The sequence below is a fragment of the Phaseolus vulgaris genome, chromosome 11, assembly GCF_000499845.2.
Source record: "Phaseolus vulgaris cultivar G19833 chromosome 11, P. vulgaris v2.0, whole genome shotgun sequence".
NCBI lineage: Eukaryota > Viridiplantae > Streptophyta > Magnoliopsida > Fabales > Fabaceae > Phaseolus > Phaseolus vulgaris.
Genome location: NC_023749.2, coordinates 53,432,819 through 53,452,631, shown reverse-complemented (window position 1 = coordinate 53,452,631; position 19,813 = coordinate 53,432,819). Strand labels below are relative to the sequence as shown.

Here is a 19,813-nt window from a genome sequence, read left to right as displayed (position 1 = left end):
CAAATGTTCCGGCTGATTCCTTGGCTTCTTTAAGCTTGACTCCTACATCAAACTCATACATGAACAATCAGAGACCAGAAAGCTTAATTAAAACAAACTTCTCAATAACTAGAAAAAAAGCAAACAAAACGAATTAACCTTCTTTCATGAATTAAAATAAGTTCATGGAATTAATTTACACAAAATCTCAGGTACAAATTGTCCAAGAGTTGATTTGAATTTATACTTTATCTTACAAATAAGAACAAAGTAAACAGGAAAGAGAAAAGTGCAACAATTTAGTGAATGGTACCGGAGGAAGAAAGGAAACCAGCAGCCTTGTCTTGCCACTGGGGTGACATGATCGAAGGCATGGAAGACAGAGGTCAAGAACAAGCTCAAAAGTCGTTACTTGATCCTGCACGAGAACCCACAAAAAGACGAGTCAACAGCAACAACAATTGACAAAATTCTAGTCATTAACACGATCCCAACACCTTCAGAAATACAATAAAGTTAGTGAGCAGCTTTCTGATCATCGATTTCCTCGAAAATCAAGCCCATAAAAGAACAATTTTACACGAGAGCGAAATCACAGCAACAACAAATAGTGTGTGCAGTAGAAGCCAAGGAAGAGAACCGATCGACCCTCTACGGTTAGTCTGCAGTTTGGAACAATGAAAAGCAAAGAAGAGAACCCAATGGAAAAATGAAGTAATTGAAAAACCTATTTGTTACCGCAAGGAATTGGAGAGAAGAAAGGTGAAAACTTTTTGATGGGTTTTGCGCCAAAGCTGAAAGAGAGAGAGAGAGAGAGAGAGAGAGAGAGAGAGAGAGAGAGAGAAATTGGAGTTATGAGAAAAGACTGCAGCAGATGACAAGACAGAGATATGGGAATTGGAAGGCGACTGCTCTGACTAAGTCCCAAGATTAACTCACCACCATTAAACTACTTTTGTCTTTCACTCTCTTTTTTTATTCTCAAATAACAAAACTAAATATTCATTATTTTAATAATATTTTCAGATATATATATATATATATAAATAATAACTACTGTGGCCAGAAAAATATTTGTTGAGTTGTGTAAAAAATAATAAATAAGTGTTAACATGAGCTAAAGTATAAGGGGTCTGTGTTGTGTTACGTGTCTTTCACCAATAATTTAGGATCTGAAACAAAGAATGCATCATTCCCTCATGCAAAAGAAAATCGACAGAACATAGAACCTCGTATCAATTGTTTCTGTAACGTTTGATTCCTCTTAATTTTTGTTTGAGATTTGAGAAACACTGGAAGCACAATGGATGCCACTCACTCCATGTTCTGTAACAATGATCTGGTTAACCCCCTAAGCTCAATGGGCATGCAAGTGTCATGCATTCTTGTCGTGTCACATGTCTTCAACGTTGTGTTTAGGACTGTGGGTCAACCTGGACCAATTGCACAGATTCTGGTAATAATCAATCACCAAGGACCTTAATGTTGTTAATGAATGTTGAACAAAGAAGTTTTTTTTTCTGTTGGTATCAATATTGACTCTTTTTTGTTGCATTGTTGTTCGACAGGCAGGGTTGGCGCTAGGTCCAATGTCACACATTGACTATATAAAGGCTACATTCTTTCCTGCTAGTTCAATAAATTACTATGAAGTTGTGAGCTTCTTCTGTCGCATAAATTTCATGTTTTTGTTTGGGTTAGAGATGAATATTCACTACGCAATGCGCAATCTGCGTAGGGTCAGCTTTGTAGCCTGTGGTGGTGCCCTAATGGGTGGTGTTTTTGGTCTATCTGTCTCATTTTACTTGCATCAAGAGCTAAACACCATTGACAATGCCCCTTTATATTATTTTTCCATGATCATCATGCTAGTGGTGTCATACACAAGCTCCCCTATGGTGATTCGTTTGGCAGCAGAGTTGAGGTTTGCAGCATCAGACGTGGGGCGTATGGCGGTGTCATCTGCATTGATCACAGAAATGGGGTGCTTGTTGCTCTTCAACGTGATGATTAACTGGAGAAAACCAAATCACATTTCTGCTGGTCTAGGTTGCGTTATAATCACTGTCCTTGTGGTTTACATAAACAGGTACTTGGCAGTTTGGTTAAACGCAAGAAATAGAAACCAGAAGTACCTCAAGGCTCCTGAGTTGTTACTCATTCTGTTACTGCTTCTGACTAGCTCAATGATAATAGAGATTTGGGGTTACAACAGTATTATCAGTTGTTTCATCATTGGTTTGTTGTTCCCCAAGGAAGGGAAAACAGCTAGAACATTGCTGCACAAACTTGGTTATTCTATTTACAACTTTGTTCTTCCAGTATATTTTGGCTACTTAGGCTTGCAGTGTGACCTGATAAATGTCTTCAGGAGCTTGCAGCGTGTGGCCTGTATGGCCATATTGATATTATTGAGCATTGGAAGCAAACTTGGTGGAACTCTTTTAGTTTCCCGCTACCTCAAAATCCCCACAAGTGAAGGGATTTTTCTTGGCTTCATATTGAACACTAGAGGTTATGCCGATCTTCTATTCATTGGTGCAGCAGCAAAGCAAGTAATAGTGAGTATATTTCCTGACTCTGTTGAATCATAACCTGTTTGGATTAAAAGATGAAATGAACTGAGGTTATCGCTTAATCTAACATCAACTCATGAACTTAAATTTATAGAAGCTCTTTTCATTCAACAAGCTTAGAAGTTAAGTTGATTTTGATATATGGAAAAACTCCATGCGTTGTACCTTCCTAGCTTTTCCTCTTTCAAGTACATGCGAAGGAGTTTATCCATTACTCAGAATTGAAATCGTCTCAAATTTGCAAACTAATTCAATGGCTCTTGTGTTGATTCACAGACTTTCGATTCAGAAGCGTACAATGTTCTGTTGGTATCAATAGTACTTAACACAATAATATCAGGAGTAATTGTGGCTTTTCTGGTGAGAGGGGAAGACAAAATGTTTGCAAACAACTACACTGCAATTGAACCACAGCAAATGGAAGATGAGCTCCGAATTCTGGCTTGTGTGTATGACCCTCGACAGGTATCTGCCATACTTGCCACAGTGCTAGCAATGCATGGCTCTAGAGTATCACCATCTACCACTTACATAATGCACCTAATAGAGCTTGTGAAGAAGATCAAGTCCAACCTGTTGTACCACGAGAAAGAAAATGCTGACCTTAGCGACGATGAGGACTATGGGGGCAATGATGTGGTGGAAATCAACAATTCTTTGGATACCTTCACTGCAGAAACAAAGATTCTAGTCCACCAAAGAAGGGCAGTGTCTTCTTTCCCGTCATTGTATGAAGATGTGTGCAATGAAGCAGAAGATCTCCAAGTGTCAATTGTGCTACTCCCCTTCCACAAGCACCAACGCATTGATGGGAAATTGGAAAGTGGAAAAGAGGGTATAAGGATCACCAATCAGAAGGTGCTAAGACACGCCCCTTGTTCAGTTGGTGTGATAGTGGAAAGAGGCCTTGCAAAGGTACCTGGCTTCTCACAACTAGTAGCATCTGAAGGCATACAAAATGTTGCAACACTTTTCTTCGGTGGCCCTGATGACCGTGAGGCTATTGCATGGAGCCTACGCATTTCAGGAAGTCCACGCGTGAACTTGACCATCATAAGATTTTTGCTGAGTTCTTCATCACAGAACGAACAGATAGAGAGTGGAGAATCAGAGGAAAACGAAATTCTGATGTCATTGTCTGGGGAGGAGACTGTGAATGAGATTGACAACACCTTCATGGTTGACTTCTACAACAGGTATGTGACTTCAGGGCAAATAGGGTATGTGGAGAAGTTTGTGAAGCATGGAGCAGAAACTGTGGATTCTTTGAAAGAGATAGGGGACATGTATTCTTTGTTCATAGTAGGAAAAGGTGGTAGAGGACAGAGTTCACTAACAATTGGTATGAGTGATTGGGAAGAGTGTCCAGAACTAGGAACAGTTGGTGATGTCTTGGCCTCTTCAGACCTTGATATTCATGGCTCAGTTTTGATTGTTCAACAACATAGAGATGTCAAGAAAGGTCTATTGCATGATTAGGTACAATAAACTTGGATTTGTTCTTCTAGTTAGCTTTATACACACTGTACATTTGTAACACTTTTTGCTTTTCAACAATGTACTTACAGAAAGAGTGGTTCAGAACATTTTTCAAACACTTTGTAGATGTTAACTTCATTTTGTATATCTAGTTGGTTAAAAAGGAACATGTTAGGCCACAACATCCTTATTTATTTCTCCAAGGTTACAAAACAAAGAATGCTTATTTAAAGTGGTCGGAGAACCAAAGGAAGGGAAAAGAAGAGATTTTGGTTTGTTCCCACCAATTGTATTTCATTGAACTTCCCATCTCACAATCGCCGACTCAAATGGAGCCGGAGCCCGCTTCTGGGCCCGGGCCTGAGTTTAATTCCAAGGAGGAAGCTTTCGCTTACTACCAAGCCCACGCGAAATCCGTGGGCTTCTCCGCCATAATCAAAGCCAGCCGGCGATCCCGAATTTCCGGCAACTTCATCGACGCCAAATTCGCCTGCACTCGCTACGGCGCCCCGCCAAGCCCGCACAAACCCAAACGGGCCCGAGCCCGGGCCAAAACCGATTGCAAGGCCTCTATGCACGTGAAACGAACACCCCACGGTACATGGATCATCTCTTCTTTCATCAAACACCATAACCACCAAATTCTCCCCATTCACAGTAACCCTAAACCCAATAATAATGATAACAACTCAAGTTCCTCAAGGAAACCCAAGGTTAAAAAAACACTGCAACACTTAGCTTTCGTCCAAGGTGACCTTCAATTTTTGCTTAACACCTTCATGTCTATGCAAAACGAAAACCCTAATTTCTTTTACGCGGCCGATTTTAACGAGGCACAGCGGTTGAGGAGTGTTTTCTGGGTGGATGCTAAGGCTAGGCTTGATTATAGACACTTTAGCGATGTGGTGCTTTTGGACACCACTCACGTTAAAAACGAGTGTAGATTGCCCTTTGTTCCGTTTGTTGGTGTGAACCACCATCTTCAGTTTTTGTTGCTGGGGTTGGCTTTTGTGTCTGATGGGTCTGAATCTGCGTTTGTGTGGCTGATGAGGAATTGGTTGAGGGCAATGGGGGGACATGCTCCCAAGGTGATTCTCACTGACTGTGATGAAGTGCTGAAGAGAGCTGTTGCTCAAGTGGTTCCTGAGTCTTTTCATTGCTTTTGTCTGTGGCATGTGTTGAGCAAGGTTCCAGAGAAGCTAGGTCGGTGGGTGCATCAGCATGGTGGGGAGTTTATGAGTGGGTTTAGTGAGTGTGTTTTGAAGTCTAGGACAAAAGAGCAGTTTGAGAAGAGGTGGGGGGAGATGGTTGAGAGGTTTGACATGGGTGATGAGAGTTGGTTGTGTGAGATTTATGAGGATCGCAAACAGTGGGTACCTGCATTTTTGAATGGCAGGGTTTTAGCAGGAATGTCCACTGTGCAGAGATCAGAAGCCATGAACTGTCTGTTTGATAAATATGTGCAGAGGAAAACTACTGTGAAAGAGTTTATGGAGCAGTACAGAGTGGTGTTGAGGGATAAGTATGAGGAGGAAGCCAAGGCGGATTTTGAAACGCTGCGTAGACAGCCAGTGTTGAAGTCCCCATCACCTTTTGGTAAACAAATGGTGGAGTTGTACACTCATGCAGTGTTTAAGAAGTTCCAGAGTGAGGTTTTGGGAGCTGTTGCTTGTCATCCAAGGAAAGAGAGCGAAGATGGGGCAACGAAAATTTTTATGGTTCAGGATTTTGAGGACAATCAAGGTTTTGTTGTGACTTGGAATGAATCGACTTCAGAAGCATCATGCTCCTGCTATTCATTTGAGTTCAATGGCTATCTTTGTAGGCATGTAATGATTGTGCTACAGATTTCTGGTGTGCATAGCATCCCACCTCAGTATATTTTAAAACGATGGACAAAAGATGCCAAGAGCAGACAGACAGAGAGAAATCTGTCTATGGCAGATGTGGTTGTCTCTGACTCTAGGACTGAGCGTTGTAAAAATTTATGTCAACGAGCTTTTGAATTGGGTGATGAAGGGTCTTTATCATACGAGACGTACATTGCCGCTGTAAAGGTATTGGAAGAAGCTTTGAGAAAGTGTGAGAACCTGAATGGTACAATTCACAGTGTCAGAGAACCGAACCTTCCTTGTTTTGGTTCTCAAGAGGTGAATCTTAGTAATGCTGCTGATCATACTAACAAAAAGGATAGTACTCTTCCAAAAAGAAAGGTTTGTTTTGTCGTGTCAGCCATAATGCTAATGTTACAGACTCGGTTTCCATAACATCAGATAGCTTTTTTTGTGCCCCTCTTATGTAGTGATGCTTAATAGGTAAGCGTTGAACCAGAGATCATTGCTATGGGAGTTGATTCTAGCTGGCAGCAAGTGGTTGGTGCTTCTTGTTTGAAGTACATGTCAGATTCATTACTGATTGTGATATTTCATCATAGAAAAGTATCTTATGGTCAGTATTTGTTATAGGAAAACCCCAATGCACAAGCATCTCGTCTTCCTTGTTCATATGAATCACAGCAGAGCATTCAAGAGATGGTATGGCATTTTCCCATTTCTACTGCTTGCATTGTGACAAACAAAAGAGTGTGTGTGGATCCTGAAATTTTGGCCCTTTTGGAAAACTCTGTTACAGGATCGGCTGAACTCAAGGGCACAGAATCTGGATGGCTATTTTGCTACTCAGCGGATTGATTTGGGAATGGTAGGTTGTCTCTAATATTTAGAAATTTGAAGTTCAATGTGATAGTAGCAGTTAACCAGTTGTAATCTTCTTCCTGTTACTTCAAAGAATAATTTGCTCTCCTTAATTTGTTGAAGTGCCACCAATTGAATTCAGTAGCTGCTATTCGTAATGATTATTATAGCAACCAGCAAGGCATCCAAGACCGGGTAATATATAATGCCTACTCTTGGGTTTTTTCTAATATTTTTAGTAGTTTGGGGTTTTAGATTTATAACATCTGGTTATGGGTTGAATCTTGATTTAGGGACAGTTGAACTCAATTGCACCCATCCATGATCCCTGTTACATGGCCCCACAAAGGATGCATGCGATGGTATGGACTCTGCTATATATTTACTGTTGAGTAAATAGTAATTTTTGTCCCTAAAAGGTTAGGAATTCGTTCTTTTAGTCCTTGAAAGACTGAAAATCCTCGAGGTCCTTGAAAGATCAATGTGTTTGTCATTTGGGTTTGTCTTTTAGCTAGCACCAACCAAATGCATGTGTGGCATGTTAAGTGCCATATTTGATGAAAGAAATCACTATTATTTAAGTACACCAATATATATATTCTCAGCCCTTCTGATTCCTTAAATTTCACTTTATTGTAGGGTCAACCTGATGGAGGGTCATCCTCACAACCGCATGGGATGGAGGTAAAGGTAAAACAGCTAAATTCAAGGCACCAGTCTCAGTAAGTTAGGCTATAGGCTGACATTGTGTTTCATACTTGTATATCAGCATGTAAATGTTTCAGCTAACATTATGTATATATTAGAAATTCAGAAATTTTTTTCTCAGGTAATGCATAATATTGATCAGAAATCAAATATTGCCAAGCATTATTTAATGAGCCTAGTTAATTCCTGCTCTTTTAGTAGAGATGTAGGTCTTCTGTTTCTGAACTTGTGGAAATGCATCACGCAGTGGTGTAGTATATCTGTATAAGGGTTGGATCAACCTGAAGTGGTTCTTATTCATACAATTTTGAAGCAGCTGGTTTATTTAGTAACAATTTTACATTCATTTGATAAAAGCAGACTAATAGTATCTTAAGTTATGAACTTATGACTCAGCTTCTGCATAATTAAGTAAAGTTAGTAATTTCTTCCATATTCAAAGTCTTTTTTTGTTCTTCACAGAAGGTGAATAAGAATTTGGACATTTATCAAGTTTTAATGTGTTATTTATTTGCATACAACTTTACATAAAGAATGGAATAAACCAATTTTTATCAACTCGATTGATACCAATATATTTGTTCGAGAAGTGATTTTGGCATTCTAATATGGTGACAATGCTCAACATGATTGTCGAGAATTTTGTTGAAGTCTCTTTGAGTTGGAGAAAAACATAATGGAATTTCTGCAAAAGCAACAATGAACGACGTTATCGTAGCTTATATACCAAAAACACCACGTATATGTGAAGTATAACATGTGACAGAAGTTGCAAATTCACAAATTTCGACATAAACGAACTCGTAAATGGTGATTAGTTTGAGCCCTCACGATTCTCTCCACTAATTGTACCATTGACCAAAAAAAAGCATGAAAAATAAGTGAGTTTTATCATCTAAAAGTTACACCATATCTAATTCTTACTTTGAATGGTTAAATATATTTTTAACATGAAATTTGTTAGATTTTTCAAAATCGGTTATTATTTTAATGACAAACTAATATTCATTATAACAATTTTCAATTATAAACCAAATTTAATTTTTTATTTAACCATAATTTAAATTTATTGAAATTAGGAGTACCCAACTCATAAGAACTATATTAAGCTAAACAATAAAATACACTCAACTCACATGACTCAAAGAATGCATGATTTTCGTATAACACAAATTATTACATACACTAAAAATTGAAGAAAATGTTACTTGGACAATAGTAGTAGTAAGATGTATCAATTGTTTCATTTCTTCACCAGAATATGTATTTTAGCAAAAAAAACATCTTTATTTTTCTTCTCAGTTATAATCTGACATATAAGAATTGATTTCAGTTCATGAAATGATCTTAGTATTATTAAAAAAAAACAACCATTGATTATTTTGTTTGAAGAAAGTTAGTTAAACTAATTGTGACCTTAGTCCAGGCAAACCCTCACTACCTTTTTTCTCCTTGTTGAGACAAAAAAACCAATCAAACAATTGAAATCAAATGTCATTTTCAAGGTTATTAGGAGTTAACAATCCACTTCGCTTCCTTCTGCACTCTCTTCTTCTTCTTCTTCTTCTTCTTCACTCATAATCAAAGCTTCTTTTTCATCATCAACAACAACAGACATGGTGAAAGCAATCAGAGTTCACGAACTGGGAGGCCCTCAGGTAAATATTATACATAAATTCTCTTTTTTGACTCATCTGGGTGATGTTAATTGAATTGATGAGTGAATCGCATCGTCGCAGGTTCTGAAGTGGGAGGACGTGGAAATCGGAGAGCCCAAAGAAGGGGAGGTTCGCATCAGGAACAAAGCCATTGGAGTCAATTTCATTGATGTCTACTTTCGCAAAGGAGTTTACAAAGCCCCCTCCTTTCCCTTCACTCCAGGTTCCTTCCCTATCTTCATTCTCAGTAAACAACAACAATTTATTTATTTTCTTGTGGTGATGTGAGTTTTTTTTTTATAAAACTTTCATGTTAGACATCACTATGCAACTTTACCTCTGAGTTAGGTTGACACCTTAAGTAACAACAATCATCTAACATCATATAAAAAAAAAGTATTATTAAAAAAAAGAAAATAAAAAATATATATATAGGAGATTAGACCAAAACTCGTATGTTAATGATACATAGGTAGACTATACCTATTCGTATAGAATTTTAAGAACAGACTAGATGTAAGCCTATTATACCATTAAAATGATTCTTTGTGAATAAATCATAAATTAATCAATTTACTCCTTCACAAAAATATGAGTAACCTTAATGTGGTGATGTGAGTTTAGTTTGTAGATGTATATGTGTGTGTTTAACTCTAAGTTGCATTGTGGGTGTCAATATTATCCTTTTTCCATTATTTTGCTGTTTTACTTTTTGTGTTTACTGCTAAAAACACAATCTGTTAAGAAAGTAGAGACGCAAAATCCCAAGTTATCATGTATTGAATTGATTGTCCCTTCTTATGTGGCAGGTATGGAAGCTGTTGGGGTTGTGACAGCTGTGGGTGCTGGACTCACTGGTAGGCAGGTTGGAGATCTTGTAGCTTATGCAGGTTGTTGAATGTGACTGACTTAGCCCATAGTTTATATTATTCTGTTATTATTCTCATCTATGAATAAAGACTTGTGTGTATTTTACATAAGGGATATCAATCCTAAATACATTTTCTTCATTCTTAATACAGGTCAACCAATGGGTTCATATGCAGAAGAACAGATACTTCCTGCTAATAAAGTAGTTCCTGTTCCTTCTTCCATTGACCCCCCTGTTGCAGCATCCATCATGCTGAAAGGCATGACAACACACTTTCTGCTTCGGCGCTGTTTTAAGGTCATTTTCTATGATGTTATTGTCCTTGTAGCTGAAGCTATTTTACTTTTATCTTTTAGTTTTGTTACTATGCTAATCTACATTCATTAGTAGACCAAAATTCATATGTTAACAAAAACAACGCATAGGTAGACTATACCTACTCATAAAGAATTCTAAGAACAGATTAGATGGAAGTCTATTATACTAATGAAATGATTCTCTATGAATAAATTCTAAATTAGCAAAGTTATCAATACACACATTCCCTTCATGAAAAATAATCATTAACAGAGTTTATGTACATATCACTTTACAGGTTGAGCCTGGTCATACAATTCTTGTTCATGCAGCAGCTGGTGGAGTTGGATCCTTATTGTGCCAGTGGGCACATGCTCTCGGTGCAACTGTTATAGGAACTGTGTCAACTAAAGAGAAGGCAGCTCAAGCCAAGGAGGATGGGTGTGATCATGTTATATTCTATAAAGAAGAGGATTTTGTTGCTCGCGTCAATGAAATTACATCAGGCAATGGAGTTGAAGTAGTCTATGACTCTGTAGGAAAGGATACCTTTGAGGTAGTACCTACTCTATTCCATAGTATACCCAAATTAAATTTCAAGATTAGATACTTGGAAATTGATTGAGTGGAAAAATAAAATGATTATGATTAGATAGCATTTTAGTCCCTAGTATGTCCTTCACATTTTTTTTTCTTTATAAAAGTTTTCATGTTAGGCATCAGTATCTCAATTAAGCTATCTAAGCTGACACTTTAAGTAACAACAATCATCACCCATCACATAAAAAAAGTATTATTAAAAAAAATAAAGAAAATACAAAAAAAAATGGAGAGACTAGACCAAAACCTATATGTTAACAAAAATGATACATAGATAGACTATACATATTCATAAAGAATTCTAATAACAGACTAAATGGAAGCCTATTATACCAATGAAATGAGATATTTGTGTTTATCCGAACTGGTTGTTTATGCTAATTACTAATGGTTAAATCCAAGATTTGATAAGTTGTGGATTTTAATCTATTTAGATTGGAGCCTGAAATCCAAGGATTACTATTGTTAGAAAACGGGCTTAACTATCTTAATTGCAGCCTCTTGAAGGACTTGAGATAAATTTGTGGTGTAGAAGTGCACATAGATTTACTATGTTTCAGGGTTTTACATTTTATCATATCAAAATTTAAGAGTGCTACCAGAGAAGTCCTTAACAAGGTATGCATATGCTGAGGTGTGTGATTTGTGCAGGGATCTTTGGCATGCTTGAAGCTTAGGGGCTACATGGTAAGTTTTGGACAGTCATCAGGTTCACCTGATCCAGTTCCATTATCAGCTCTGGCTGCAAAATCCCTGTTCTTGACAAGGCCCACCCTACTGCAATATGTTGTCACTCGGGATGAGTTATTGGAGGCTGCAGGAGAGTTGTTTGCTAATGTTGCTTCTGGTGTCTTGAAGGTTCGTGTTAATCATACTTACCCATTGTCTGAGGCTGCAAAAGCACACCAAGACTTGGAGGATAGGAAGACTTCAGGATCTGTTGTGTTGATACCATGAGACTCTTAAGTTGTGTTGTGTTGTGTTGATACCATGAGACTCTTAAGTTGTGTTGTGTTAATACCATGAGACTCTTAAGTTGTGTTGTGTTGTGTTGATACCATGAGACTCTTAAGTTCTGTTGTGTGTAGGGGTGTTAGACACCAAATCCTTGTGTGATTCATCTTGAAAAGAAATAAAGATTATGAATCCCATGCTAATGTGTGTTATTCAACACAAGTGGGTGTACTTAAATAATAGTGATTTCTTTGATGACATTATTTTGGCTATATAGTGTTCTTCTCTCGTGTTATCTTGCTTTGAACTTAACCATTTTGGCTATATGGTGTTTTCTCCCCATTTATAATCCAAGTGCAATGGACAAAATCAGTAACAAAGCTAAATGCAAGTGTTTGGCTAGATTTGACTTTGGTGCTTTTTAATTCCTTATCTATGATTTTGGTCTTTTTATTCTTTTTTTCATGATTTTAGTTATTTTATTTTAAAATATCCATAAATTTAATCTGATATTTATTGTAATTAATTAAATTGTTTCTAAAGTATATTTTAAACGGATATATTAAGTTAAAGTTTAATTGGATCAAAATAAACTAATTATAATTTATGTCAAAGTTATAATTTGACCTTTTACTTTTTAACAAAATCAATGTGAGAACATTCAATCAACAAATAAAAGGGTGGAACTTTTACTTTTTTAACCAAAAAAAAAAATGGTATTTTCCATGTTCAAAGGTGTCACCTGAAAATATTATGTAAAAGGGCACCTAAACATGATTAAAATATTCACTTAACTTTTGCTAAAAAGACTAAAATCATATAAAAAAAAATTGCAGACGTTTAAACCAAAGCTTATTGTTTTTACATAAAGGAAAAAGATTAACTATAAACAACCTCAAAAGACCCAAAGCTGAACAAAAATAAATCATGAAAATTTCAGAAAAAAATTAAAACTTAGGATTCAATTCTTGTTTGACTATAGAACCAACGATTGTGGAGTCTGTCTCATTCATCTGGGTACCAAATTTCCTAAAACATGAAGTTGTTTTTCTTACGTTAATCATTGTGGATGGTGTTCCAAAGCAAAGCATTAGAGTACTAATACAATACAGTGCAATTCTTCTGTAAATTTTCTTTACCTTTAAGCAGAGTTACAACCAACCTAAGCTTCGACATCATCGGCAACTATAAACATGGTGAAAGCTATCAGAGTTCACCAACTGGGTGGCCCTCAGGTCTCTTTCTTCATTTCTCTTTCACTCTCACTCTCATAGTCATCCAACACTGAATTGTAGAATTGAAGAGTGACATGACAGGTTCTGAAGTGGGAAGATGTGGAAATCGGAGACCCAAAAGAAGGTGAGGTTCGTGTGAAGAACAAAGCTGTTGGTGTTAATTTCATTGATGTCTATTTTCGCACAGGAGTTTATAAAGTCCCTTCCTTACCCTACACTCCAGGTTTCTTTTTTACTGCTACCAAGCTTTTATTAACATTTATAGTTGTATTGGTTGAAAATAGAAAGTCTTAGTTGTGCTTTTACTCTCCAAATATTGTTATTGTTCCATCAGTTGTCATTTGGGTCTCTAAGTTTTTCATCACAAATTTGTGAATTTAGTGTATTGTATGTTGCAATTGAGTAATTTTAATCTCTTCAATTGTGATACTTGAATGACCCAATTGGTACAATTAGAACCTGAATGACTAAAATCACACAATTACGATACCTGGATGACAATAAGGGCAATTAAGCCTAGAAAAAAAATAGAATATGAAGCTTTTCTCTTTAAAATAATGTGGTATGGTAGGTGTGGAGGGTGTTGGGGTGGTCACTGCTGTGGGTGTTGGAGTCACTGGTATAAAAGTTGGAGAAACTGTAGCTTATTCGAGTCCACCTCTGGGCTCATATGCTGAAGAGCACATTCTTCCTGCAAGTAATCTAGTTCCCCTCCCTCCCTCAATTGACCCCATAATTGGGGCATCCATCATGGCCAAGGGCTTGACAACTCGTTACTTGCTTCAGCAATGTTTCAAGGTGTGTGTGTATTTCTATGCTTGTTGAAGGATCTCTTATTGTTTTTACCAACATTCATTAGTGTATTATCTTAGAAAAAGAAATATCCTCACGTGCACTATGGGAGATTGATTCACCATCTGCTCACTTCAGTTATAGACTTTAGTTATTTAGTCCTATTATTTCATATGTATGTCTTCAAACAGTTATAGGTTGACATTATCTCTCATGCTTCTTTCTTGATTATTGGAATGTCTTCTACTATATTATCTTTCCATCTCAATCTGTTACCTTTTCCTAATTTTTTTTGCAAATGCTTTGTGTAGGATATTCAGCCTTAGTTTCCAAGCTACTCCCCCTTTCTCTTGAAGTGTGTCATGCTTGGTTACTTCTGTTATAAAAGAAGATATATGCCCCTCTAGTGACTCACTGGTAAGAACCTTGAGAGAACCACATGGAAGAGCCTATTTGTTCTAGTTAAGAGAGCCCAATGGCTTATGAAAACCATACTAGAATCCTGTTCTTCCAATTGGATCTGTGATTTTAGGGTCTACTGGAGAGAGAAAACAATAGGAGAGGAAGAATAATTCCTGTGTGTATTATTCAGGAATAGAAGATTTACATAAATAGTCAAGGCTGTCGATTACATAATAAATGTAAAAAAGGAAGGTAAGTAGAAAGGGATAAATCAAATCAGAGAGATTTAATTTTGACTAAGATATCTATCATTTTGCAGGTTGAACCTGGTCATACAATTCTTGTACATGCAGCAGCTGGTGGAGTAGGATCCTTATTGTGCCAATGGGCAAATGCTCTTGGTGCAACCGTTATTGGAACTGTATCTAATAAACTTAAGGCAGCTCAGGCCAAGGAGGATGGATGTCATCATGTAATAATCTACACAGAAGAAGATTTTGTTGCACGTGTCAACGAAATTACATCAGGCAATGGAGTTGAAGTAGTCTATGATTCGGTGGGAAAAGATACATTTGAGGTATACCTGTCATATTCTGTATTATGCCTAAATAGAATTTCAAAATCGAATGGTTGGGTACTCGAGTGAAAATAATAATAACATTGTTGTGTCGTTCGTGGTGGTATCCATAAGTAGTTTTTTGCTTATATTATGATTCTTGAAGTTTTCTTTCTGTTACCATAATCAAGTGTCCTAAAGAATGCACACAGATTTATGATTCAGTTGATCCTATGTTGATCAGCACTTAGAAAACTAAAACATCAACAAACACCAATTGATCCTAGATGATAAACACTGCATTTATTGTTGTTTTAAATCTTTAAGTGAATTCCTACACCCAGTTAAAGAACTCAGAACTCAGAACTAAATACTTTCCTTATTTAGAAATGAATGTATAGTGCTACATCCAGTTAGCATTTGTTTTCTCAATTGAGTTTGTGAGAAATGTGATGATACCAAAGTGAATATTCCTGCATATCAATATTATTAGTCAAAAACAGCAAACTCAGGGCAAAAGTTGATAGGCCACAAGTTTTTAGGAGAATAGAGCCCTGAAGGTCTGAGATTACTGTCTGTCTGATTAATACAATATATACCATACTCAGTAGCTTTCTCCTTTGATTATGACCACACTGACATTTCCGTGGTTTCATTTTTGAAAAGTTGAACTTTGGTTTCCTTCATCTGTTTCATTAATGTTTGTATTCTATAATTTCACAATTTTAGGCATATTGTCAGCAAAGGCCTTAACTAAGCATACTCTGTGATTTGTACAGGGATCTTTGGCTTGCTTGAAGCTTCGAGGTTACATGGTAAGTTTTGGACAATCATCAGGTACACCTGATCCAGTTCCATTATCTTCCCTGGCTACAAAGTCCTTGTTCCTGACAAGACCCACCTTAAAGCATTACAATGTCACTCGTGATGAGCTCTTGGAGGCTGCAGGAGAGTTGTTTGCCAAGGTTGCTTCTGGTGTCTTAAAGGTGCGGATTACTGAGACTTATCCCTTGTCTGAGGCAGCAAGAGCACATGAAGACCTGGAGAATAGGAAGACCACAGGATCTGTTGTGTTGCTACCCTAAGGATGCCCCAATTTTATGTTGGTTCATATGAAAATACTGTTTTGCCTGTTGTTTTGTCTGCATATGTAACTGCCAGTTCCTACTTATATACATATATATGAACTGCTGTTGTAAAACAATGTATGAAAAATATTGAACTCTGCAATAAATCTGTGGAATCTGAAGTCAAATTCCTTTTTTTATCTCTTAGTGTTAATCAAACACCTATATCTCTTCTCTCTTTCTCCCTTAACTTGCTTAAATCCTATATCATAGGTCTAAAAATAAACACCAAGTCCAGTTTGACTCCCCTGAAGAGAGGAACTATGGTTTTGTAAATGCTATATAGTTCATGTTGTGTTCTGTTAGTGTTTGGATTCAAGGTTGAACTAAGAGAGTCGAAAAAGGAGAATCATGTTGAAAAATAACATTGTTTTAATTGAAGAAAAAATAAGTGAAAGAGTGAATGAAAAGTGTGTAATTTGATTTAACTATTATGGTAGAATTTTTTTTCTATATGAATATATTTTAAAAAGAACATTTGTAAAATAATTTTATTTAAAAGATTTGATATACAAAATATTGTAAAAATATATATTTAGAATTAAAATAAACTTTTAAATTAAAACAAAAAATTATTATAAAATTTAATAAATGAAAAAGTTATATTTCAAAAACAAATATATTAAAATTAATTAACTTACAAAATATTAAAAGTCAAAGCATATAACTTTATTATAATTATTACTTTAATATTTTTAAAACATTTATTTTATTATAATATATTAATGAATTAATTATTTTATTTTATTTGTTATTTTAGTTTTTTTTTAATTATTTATTCCTATAATATAAAGCACATCTTAATAAAATATTAAATTATTGTGTTTCATTAATTATTTTAATATGTTTATTTTACATAATATAAAAATATATTAATAATATAACTATACAAAATTTATAAATATTTATAATTCATATGTAAAGTTTGTAATCTTAAGTATTAACAGACAATATAGATTGTAATTTTTGTATAATGATAGTGAATATTTTATCAATATTTATATTTATATTCAATTATAGGAAAAAGATAATTCCCTTCTGCTGTATTATGGAAAATTTTGATATAAAAATAATCTGGTTTTTCATGTTTTTTATGATAATGATACCAATAAGTTGATTTGACAAACTTATTCCAACACTGGTTAGGGATTCCCTTTTCTTTTTACTGCACAACACTTGTAATTCTACTGCTAATTACAGGAAAAATTATTTTTTTTTTGGGAAAGATGTGTTTTTTTTCTATTTTTCCCTCCTTTGATCTCATCACCAATGTAACATGACATGAAAGTTTGTTTTTTTTTGGCAGAGTTAATGAAACCAAGTCGAATACTGACACTGTTGTTCTTTGGGTTCTGTCAGTTAACACTGTTGTCCTTTGCAAAACAAACAAAAATCAAAACTTTTGGTGAACCCAAAAGATTTGATTATATTATTAGATGAAGTAAAGCTCAAGAAGTGAAGTATTATATATAAGGGTGCAGTTTGTTACATCTTTGAATCAAAAAGATTTGATTTTTTTGTATTGTGTATTGTGGGGTGCGTCTTCTTCCTCACACACCTTCTTCTCCGTTCAGACCCAGAATCGTGAAAATGCTGAAAGTGCCGCAGCACCAGGTGGCGGGTCACATGGCGAAGAACGGCGTTCTGGGTCCGCTGGTGGATGATTCTGGAAAGTTCTACAAGCCACTGCAGAACAACGACAGAGGCTCCACCGAGCTCTCCTTCTACACCTCCCTCGCCGTGCCGCCCTCTATCAGCTCCTTCTTCCCGGCGTTCCACGGCACCGCCGTCGTCCCCGCCTCCGACGGCTCCGGGCCCCACACCCACCTCATCCTCCAGGACGTGGTGGCTCCCTACACCAACCCCTCCGTCATGGACGTGAAGATCGGGTCCCGAACATGGCACCTCGCTCACTCCGAAGACTACATCGCGAAATGCATGAAGAAAGACAGAGACAGCTCCACCGTCCCCCTCGGATTCCGACTCACCGGCGTCAAGGACTCCGTCTCCTCCTGGGAACCTTCTAGAACCTTCCTCCAGAGCCTCTCCGCCGAGGGGGTCTCCCTGATCCTCCGAAAATTCGTCTCCTCCGCCGCCGACTCTGACCGTTCCGATTGCGACTTTGCGGCGGAGGTTTTGGGCGCCGTCTTGGAGCGGTTGGTGGAGCTGAAGGCGTGGTTTGAGGTGCAGACTCTGTACCATTTCTATTCATGTTCGGTTCTGGTGGTGTATGAGAAGGAGAAGGGGAAGACCAAGCCTCTGGTCAAACTCGTTGACTTTGCTCATGTGGTTTCTGGCAATGGTGTGATTGATCATAACTTCTTGGGTGGCCTCTGTTCCTTCATCAACTTCATCAGAGACATCCTTCAGCCTCTTCCTCACTGACTCCTTCTTTCTTTTTTTCTCTGCTTTCCATCAAATCTTGTTCCTGGTTTTATCAGATAATAATGATTCATTAGATGCTATCTGTTATCATCATATCAGAAAATTTTGCTTCTGTGATGTGAGCTAATTGCCCTTTGTTTCTACTCAATGTTCACACTGAAAGGTATTGCAATTTTTATGGATTTTATTCATAGATATTCCTTGGTTTGGATTCTTTTACCATCCCTGATTCGTATGATTTGCAAAGTAGTATTCTTTTTCAACTCATTTTCATGGGTTCAAAGCTTCTGCAGAAGCACTAGCCCACCTCATTGATCTACCATGGGATAAACTTGTTTGCTACTCTCTCTAATCATCACTTCATGAGTGGATTACAGAGACTTGTTATATTATAGACACCCTTTGGGATATCACAACTGGTAGACATATAAACTAGAGTGTTTAGCAATGGAAGACTTGAGTTTAGAAACATATTTTTCTCTCTTTGTGTTCAAACTTCTACAATCTCTTGCAATGAGTTCTTGGAATTGAAAGAAAAGTTGTATGTAATATCCCTTGTCATATTTTATTCTTGAGTGTTAGTTTGTCTCTTCTGCTACATGCTTTTTCAAAATTATCGTTTTCCATTTGAACTTGAATTCTTGATGTTTGATGTGTTTTGGATTTCTAACACCATATTCTCTTTTGAGTTATGAAAATTTTTCAAAAATGTTGCTTTTGAAGATTACTTTCTACATTATGCTTGGTTGCTTTTGAATATTGCAATACTTGTGTTCTGATCTTTGGGTTGCTCTGTTTGCATCAATGCTTAATGGTCCAGTTAAGTTTTTGCCTCTAATCACATACTAGTTTAGTTATGAGCTTGTTGCTTCTGATGTTACCCTTTTTTAGCTTTTGAACAATGCAAATATCTTTATCTCGTTTATTGTTTACTTTGCATCTTCTTACCTTATTAGGTGCAACTTCTGATCTTGCTACTCTTTGACCAAATCCATCTTCTGACCACACCAAATTTATAATCCTACTACATTTTTCATCTTCTAAACCCTGTTTAGTCTATTATGTCTGTAATAGTATTTTCTTGTAATAAGTTGATTCTGATCAGCAAATTTTATTGTTGGAGCTTGCATACTTCAGATTGATACTTCGCGAGCTCAATCTATATTCTTGGTATATGTATAATCATAAACTCTTGTTCTTTTAGTCACATTCTCAAAGCAAAACAATAGTAACTTAATTTCAAGACTTAGAATTTGTTTCTTGGCAAAACTTTTTCACACGAAGGACTTAACATCAACACTTTACGATTCTTTTCTTTTTTGTTTAATAAGAAAATGCAAGTCCCAAAATCTTTTAAATATACTTTTACTAAAAGAAAAAGATAAAAGGAAGAATTAAGAGAAAAAAATATGCTAATCGCAAAAACAAAAAGGCATTGGAATTTGATTCCCAACAAGAATTGTTGATTAACGAATCCACTCACCTTAGATACTGTCCTTTA

At 36.4% G+C, this 19,813-nt stretch overlaps 5 protein-coding genes and 1 long non-coding RNA gene across 12 annotated transcripts; 5 read left to right on the top strand and 1 right to left on the bottom strand.

Annotated features, from left to right (window-relative positions):
* LOC137820727 (uncharacterized) lies at positions 1-934 on the bottom strand. Of its 2 annotated transcripts, none has more exons than XR_011082675.1 (3): positions 477-934; positions 293-397; positions 1-42 (listed from the first exon to the last, which is right to left on the bottom strand). It is a non-coding gene; the product is annotated as an uncharacterized lncRNA (long non-coding RNA). The 2 variants fall into 2 exon arrangements; XR_011082676.1 differs by having other exon boundaries at positions 718-933.
* A 277-nt stretch (positions 935-1,211) lies between these two features.
* LOC137820700 (cation/H(+) antiporter 2-like) lies at positions 1,212-4,199 on the top strand. The gene is made up of 3 exons (XM_068624903.1): positions 1,212-1,435; positions 1,548-2,540; positions 2,832-4,199. The coding sequence occupies exons 1-3, from the start codon at positions 1,283-1,285 to the stop codon at positions 4,032-4,034; spliced, it is 2,349 nt and encodes a 782-aa protein (XP_068481004.1). The 5' UTR covers positions 1,212-1,282; the 3' UTR covers positions 4,035-4,199.
* Positions 4,091-7,605, top strand: LOC137820706 (protein FAR-RED IMPAIRED RESPONSE 1-like). Of its 6 annotated transcripts, none has more exons than XM_068624927.1 (7): positions 4,091-6,247; positions 6,350-6,406; positions 6,500-6,568; positions 6,666-6,734; positions 6,851-6,922; positions 7,027-7,089; positions 7,367-7,605. In XM_068624927.1, the coding sequence occupies exons 1-7, from the start codon at positions 4,364-4,366 to the stop codon at positions 7,451-7,453; spliced, it is 2,301 nt and encodes a 766-aa protein (XP_068481028.1). In that variant the 5' UTR covers positions 4,091-4,363; the 3' UTR covers positions 7,454-7,605. The 6 variants fall into 6 exon arrangements, 2 of the variants coding, with proteins under 2 accessions (XP_068481028.1, XP_068481020.1); XM_068624919.1 differs by having other exon boundaries at positions 7,021-7,089; XR_011082671.1 differs by having other exon boundaries at positions 4,214-6,247; positions 6,350-6,426; positions 7,021-7,089.
* A 1,214-nt stretch (positions 7,606-8,819) lies between these two features.
* Positions 8,820-12,087, top strand: LOC137805791 (uncharacterized). Its single transcript, XM_068605739.1, has 6 exons — positions 8,820-9,093; positions 9,175-9,316; positions 9,903-9,983; positions 10,116-10,261; positions 10,560-10,817; positions 11,513-12,087. The coding sequence occupies exons 1-6, from the start codon at positions 9,052-9,054 to the stop codon at positions 11,816-11,818; spliced, it is 975 nt and encodes a 324-aa protein (XP_068461840.1). The 5' UTR covers positions 8,820-9,051; the 3' UTR covers positions 11,819-12,087.
* A 642-nt stretch (positions 12,088-12,729) lies between these two features.
* LOC137805695 (uncharacterized) lies at positions 12,730-16,067 on the top strand. Its single transcript, XM_068605654.1, has 6 exons — positions 12,730-12,832; positions 12,965-13,050; positions 13,132-13,273; positions 13,622-13,848; positions 14,564-14,821; positions 15,580-16,067. The coding sequence occupies exons 2-6, from the start codon at positions 13,009-13,011 to the stop codon at positions 15,883-15,885; spliced, it is 975 nt and encodes a 324-aa protein (XP_068461755.1). The 5' UTR covers positions 12,730-12,832; positions 12,965-13,008; the 3' UTR covers positions 15,886-16,067.
* A 1,084-nt stretch (positions 16,068-17,151) lies between these two features.
* Positions 17,152-18,509, top strand: LOC137818430 (inositol polyphosphate multikinase beta-like). The gene has a single exon (XM_068621870.1). The coding sequence runs from the start codon at positions 17,518-17,520 to the stop codon at positions 18,310-18,312; it is 795 nt and encodes a 264-aa protein (XP_068477971.1). The 5' UTR covers positions 17,152-17,517; the 3' UTR covers positions 18,313-18,509.
* Positions 18,510-19,813: the final 1,304 nt, after the last annotated feature.

Coding starts and splice junctions, on each gene's coding strand:
- LOC137820700 (XM_068624903.1), top strand. CDS start 1,283: ATGGATGCCACTCACTCCATGTTCTGTAACAATGATCTGGTTAACCCC. Junction 1,436..1,547: donor GACCAATTGCACAGATTCTG/GTAATAATCAAT, acceptor GTTGTTCGACAG/GCAGGGTTGGCGCTAGGTCC. Junction 2,541..2,831: donor CAGCAGCAAAGCAAGTAATA/GTGAGTATATTT, acceptor GTTGATTCACAG/ACTTTCGATTCAGAAGCGTA.
- LOC137820706 (XM_068624919.1), top strand. CDS start 4,364: ATGGAGCCGGAGCCCGCTTCTGGGCCCGGGCCTGAGTTTAATTCCAAG. Junction 6,735..6,850: donor AGCGGATTGATTTGGGAATG/GTAGGTTGTCTC, acceptor AATTTGTTGAAG/TGCCACCAATTGAATTCAGT. Junction 7,090..7,366: donor CACAAAGGATGCATGCGATG/GTATGGACTCTG, acceptor ACTTTATTGTAG/GGTCAACCTGATGGAGGGTC.
- LOC137805791 (XM_068605739.1), top strand. CDS start 9,052: ATGGTGAAAGCAATCAGAGTTCACGAACTGGGAGGCCCTCAG. Junction 9,984..10,115: donor AGATCTTGTAGCTTATGCAG/GTTGTTGAATGT, acceptor TTCTTAATACAG/GTCAACCAATGGGTTCATAT. Junction 10,818..11,512: donor TAGGAAAGGATACCTTTGAG/GTAGTACCTACT, acceptor TGATTTGTGCAG/GGATCTTTGGCATGCTTGAA.
- LOC137805695 (XM_068605654.1), top strand. CDS start 13,009: ATGGTGAAAGCTATCAGAGTTCACCAACTGGGTGGCCCTCAG. Junction 13,051..13,131: donor ACCAACTGGGTGGCCCTCAG/GTCTCTTTCTTC, acceptor GTGACATGACAG/GTTCTGAAGTGGGAAGATGT. Junction 14,822..15,579: donor TGGGAAAAGATACATTTGAG/GTATACCTGTCA, acceptor TGATTTGTACAG/GGATCTTTGGCTTGCTTGAA.
- LOC137818430 (XM_068621870.1), top strand. CDS start 17,518: ATGCTGAAAGTGCCGCAGCACCAGGTGGCGGGTCACATGGCGAAGAAC.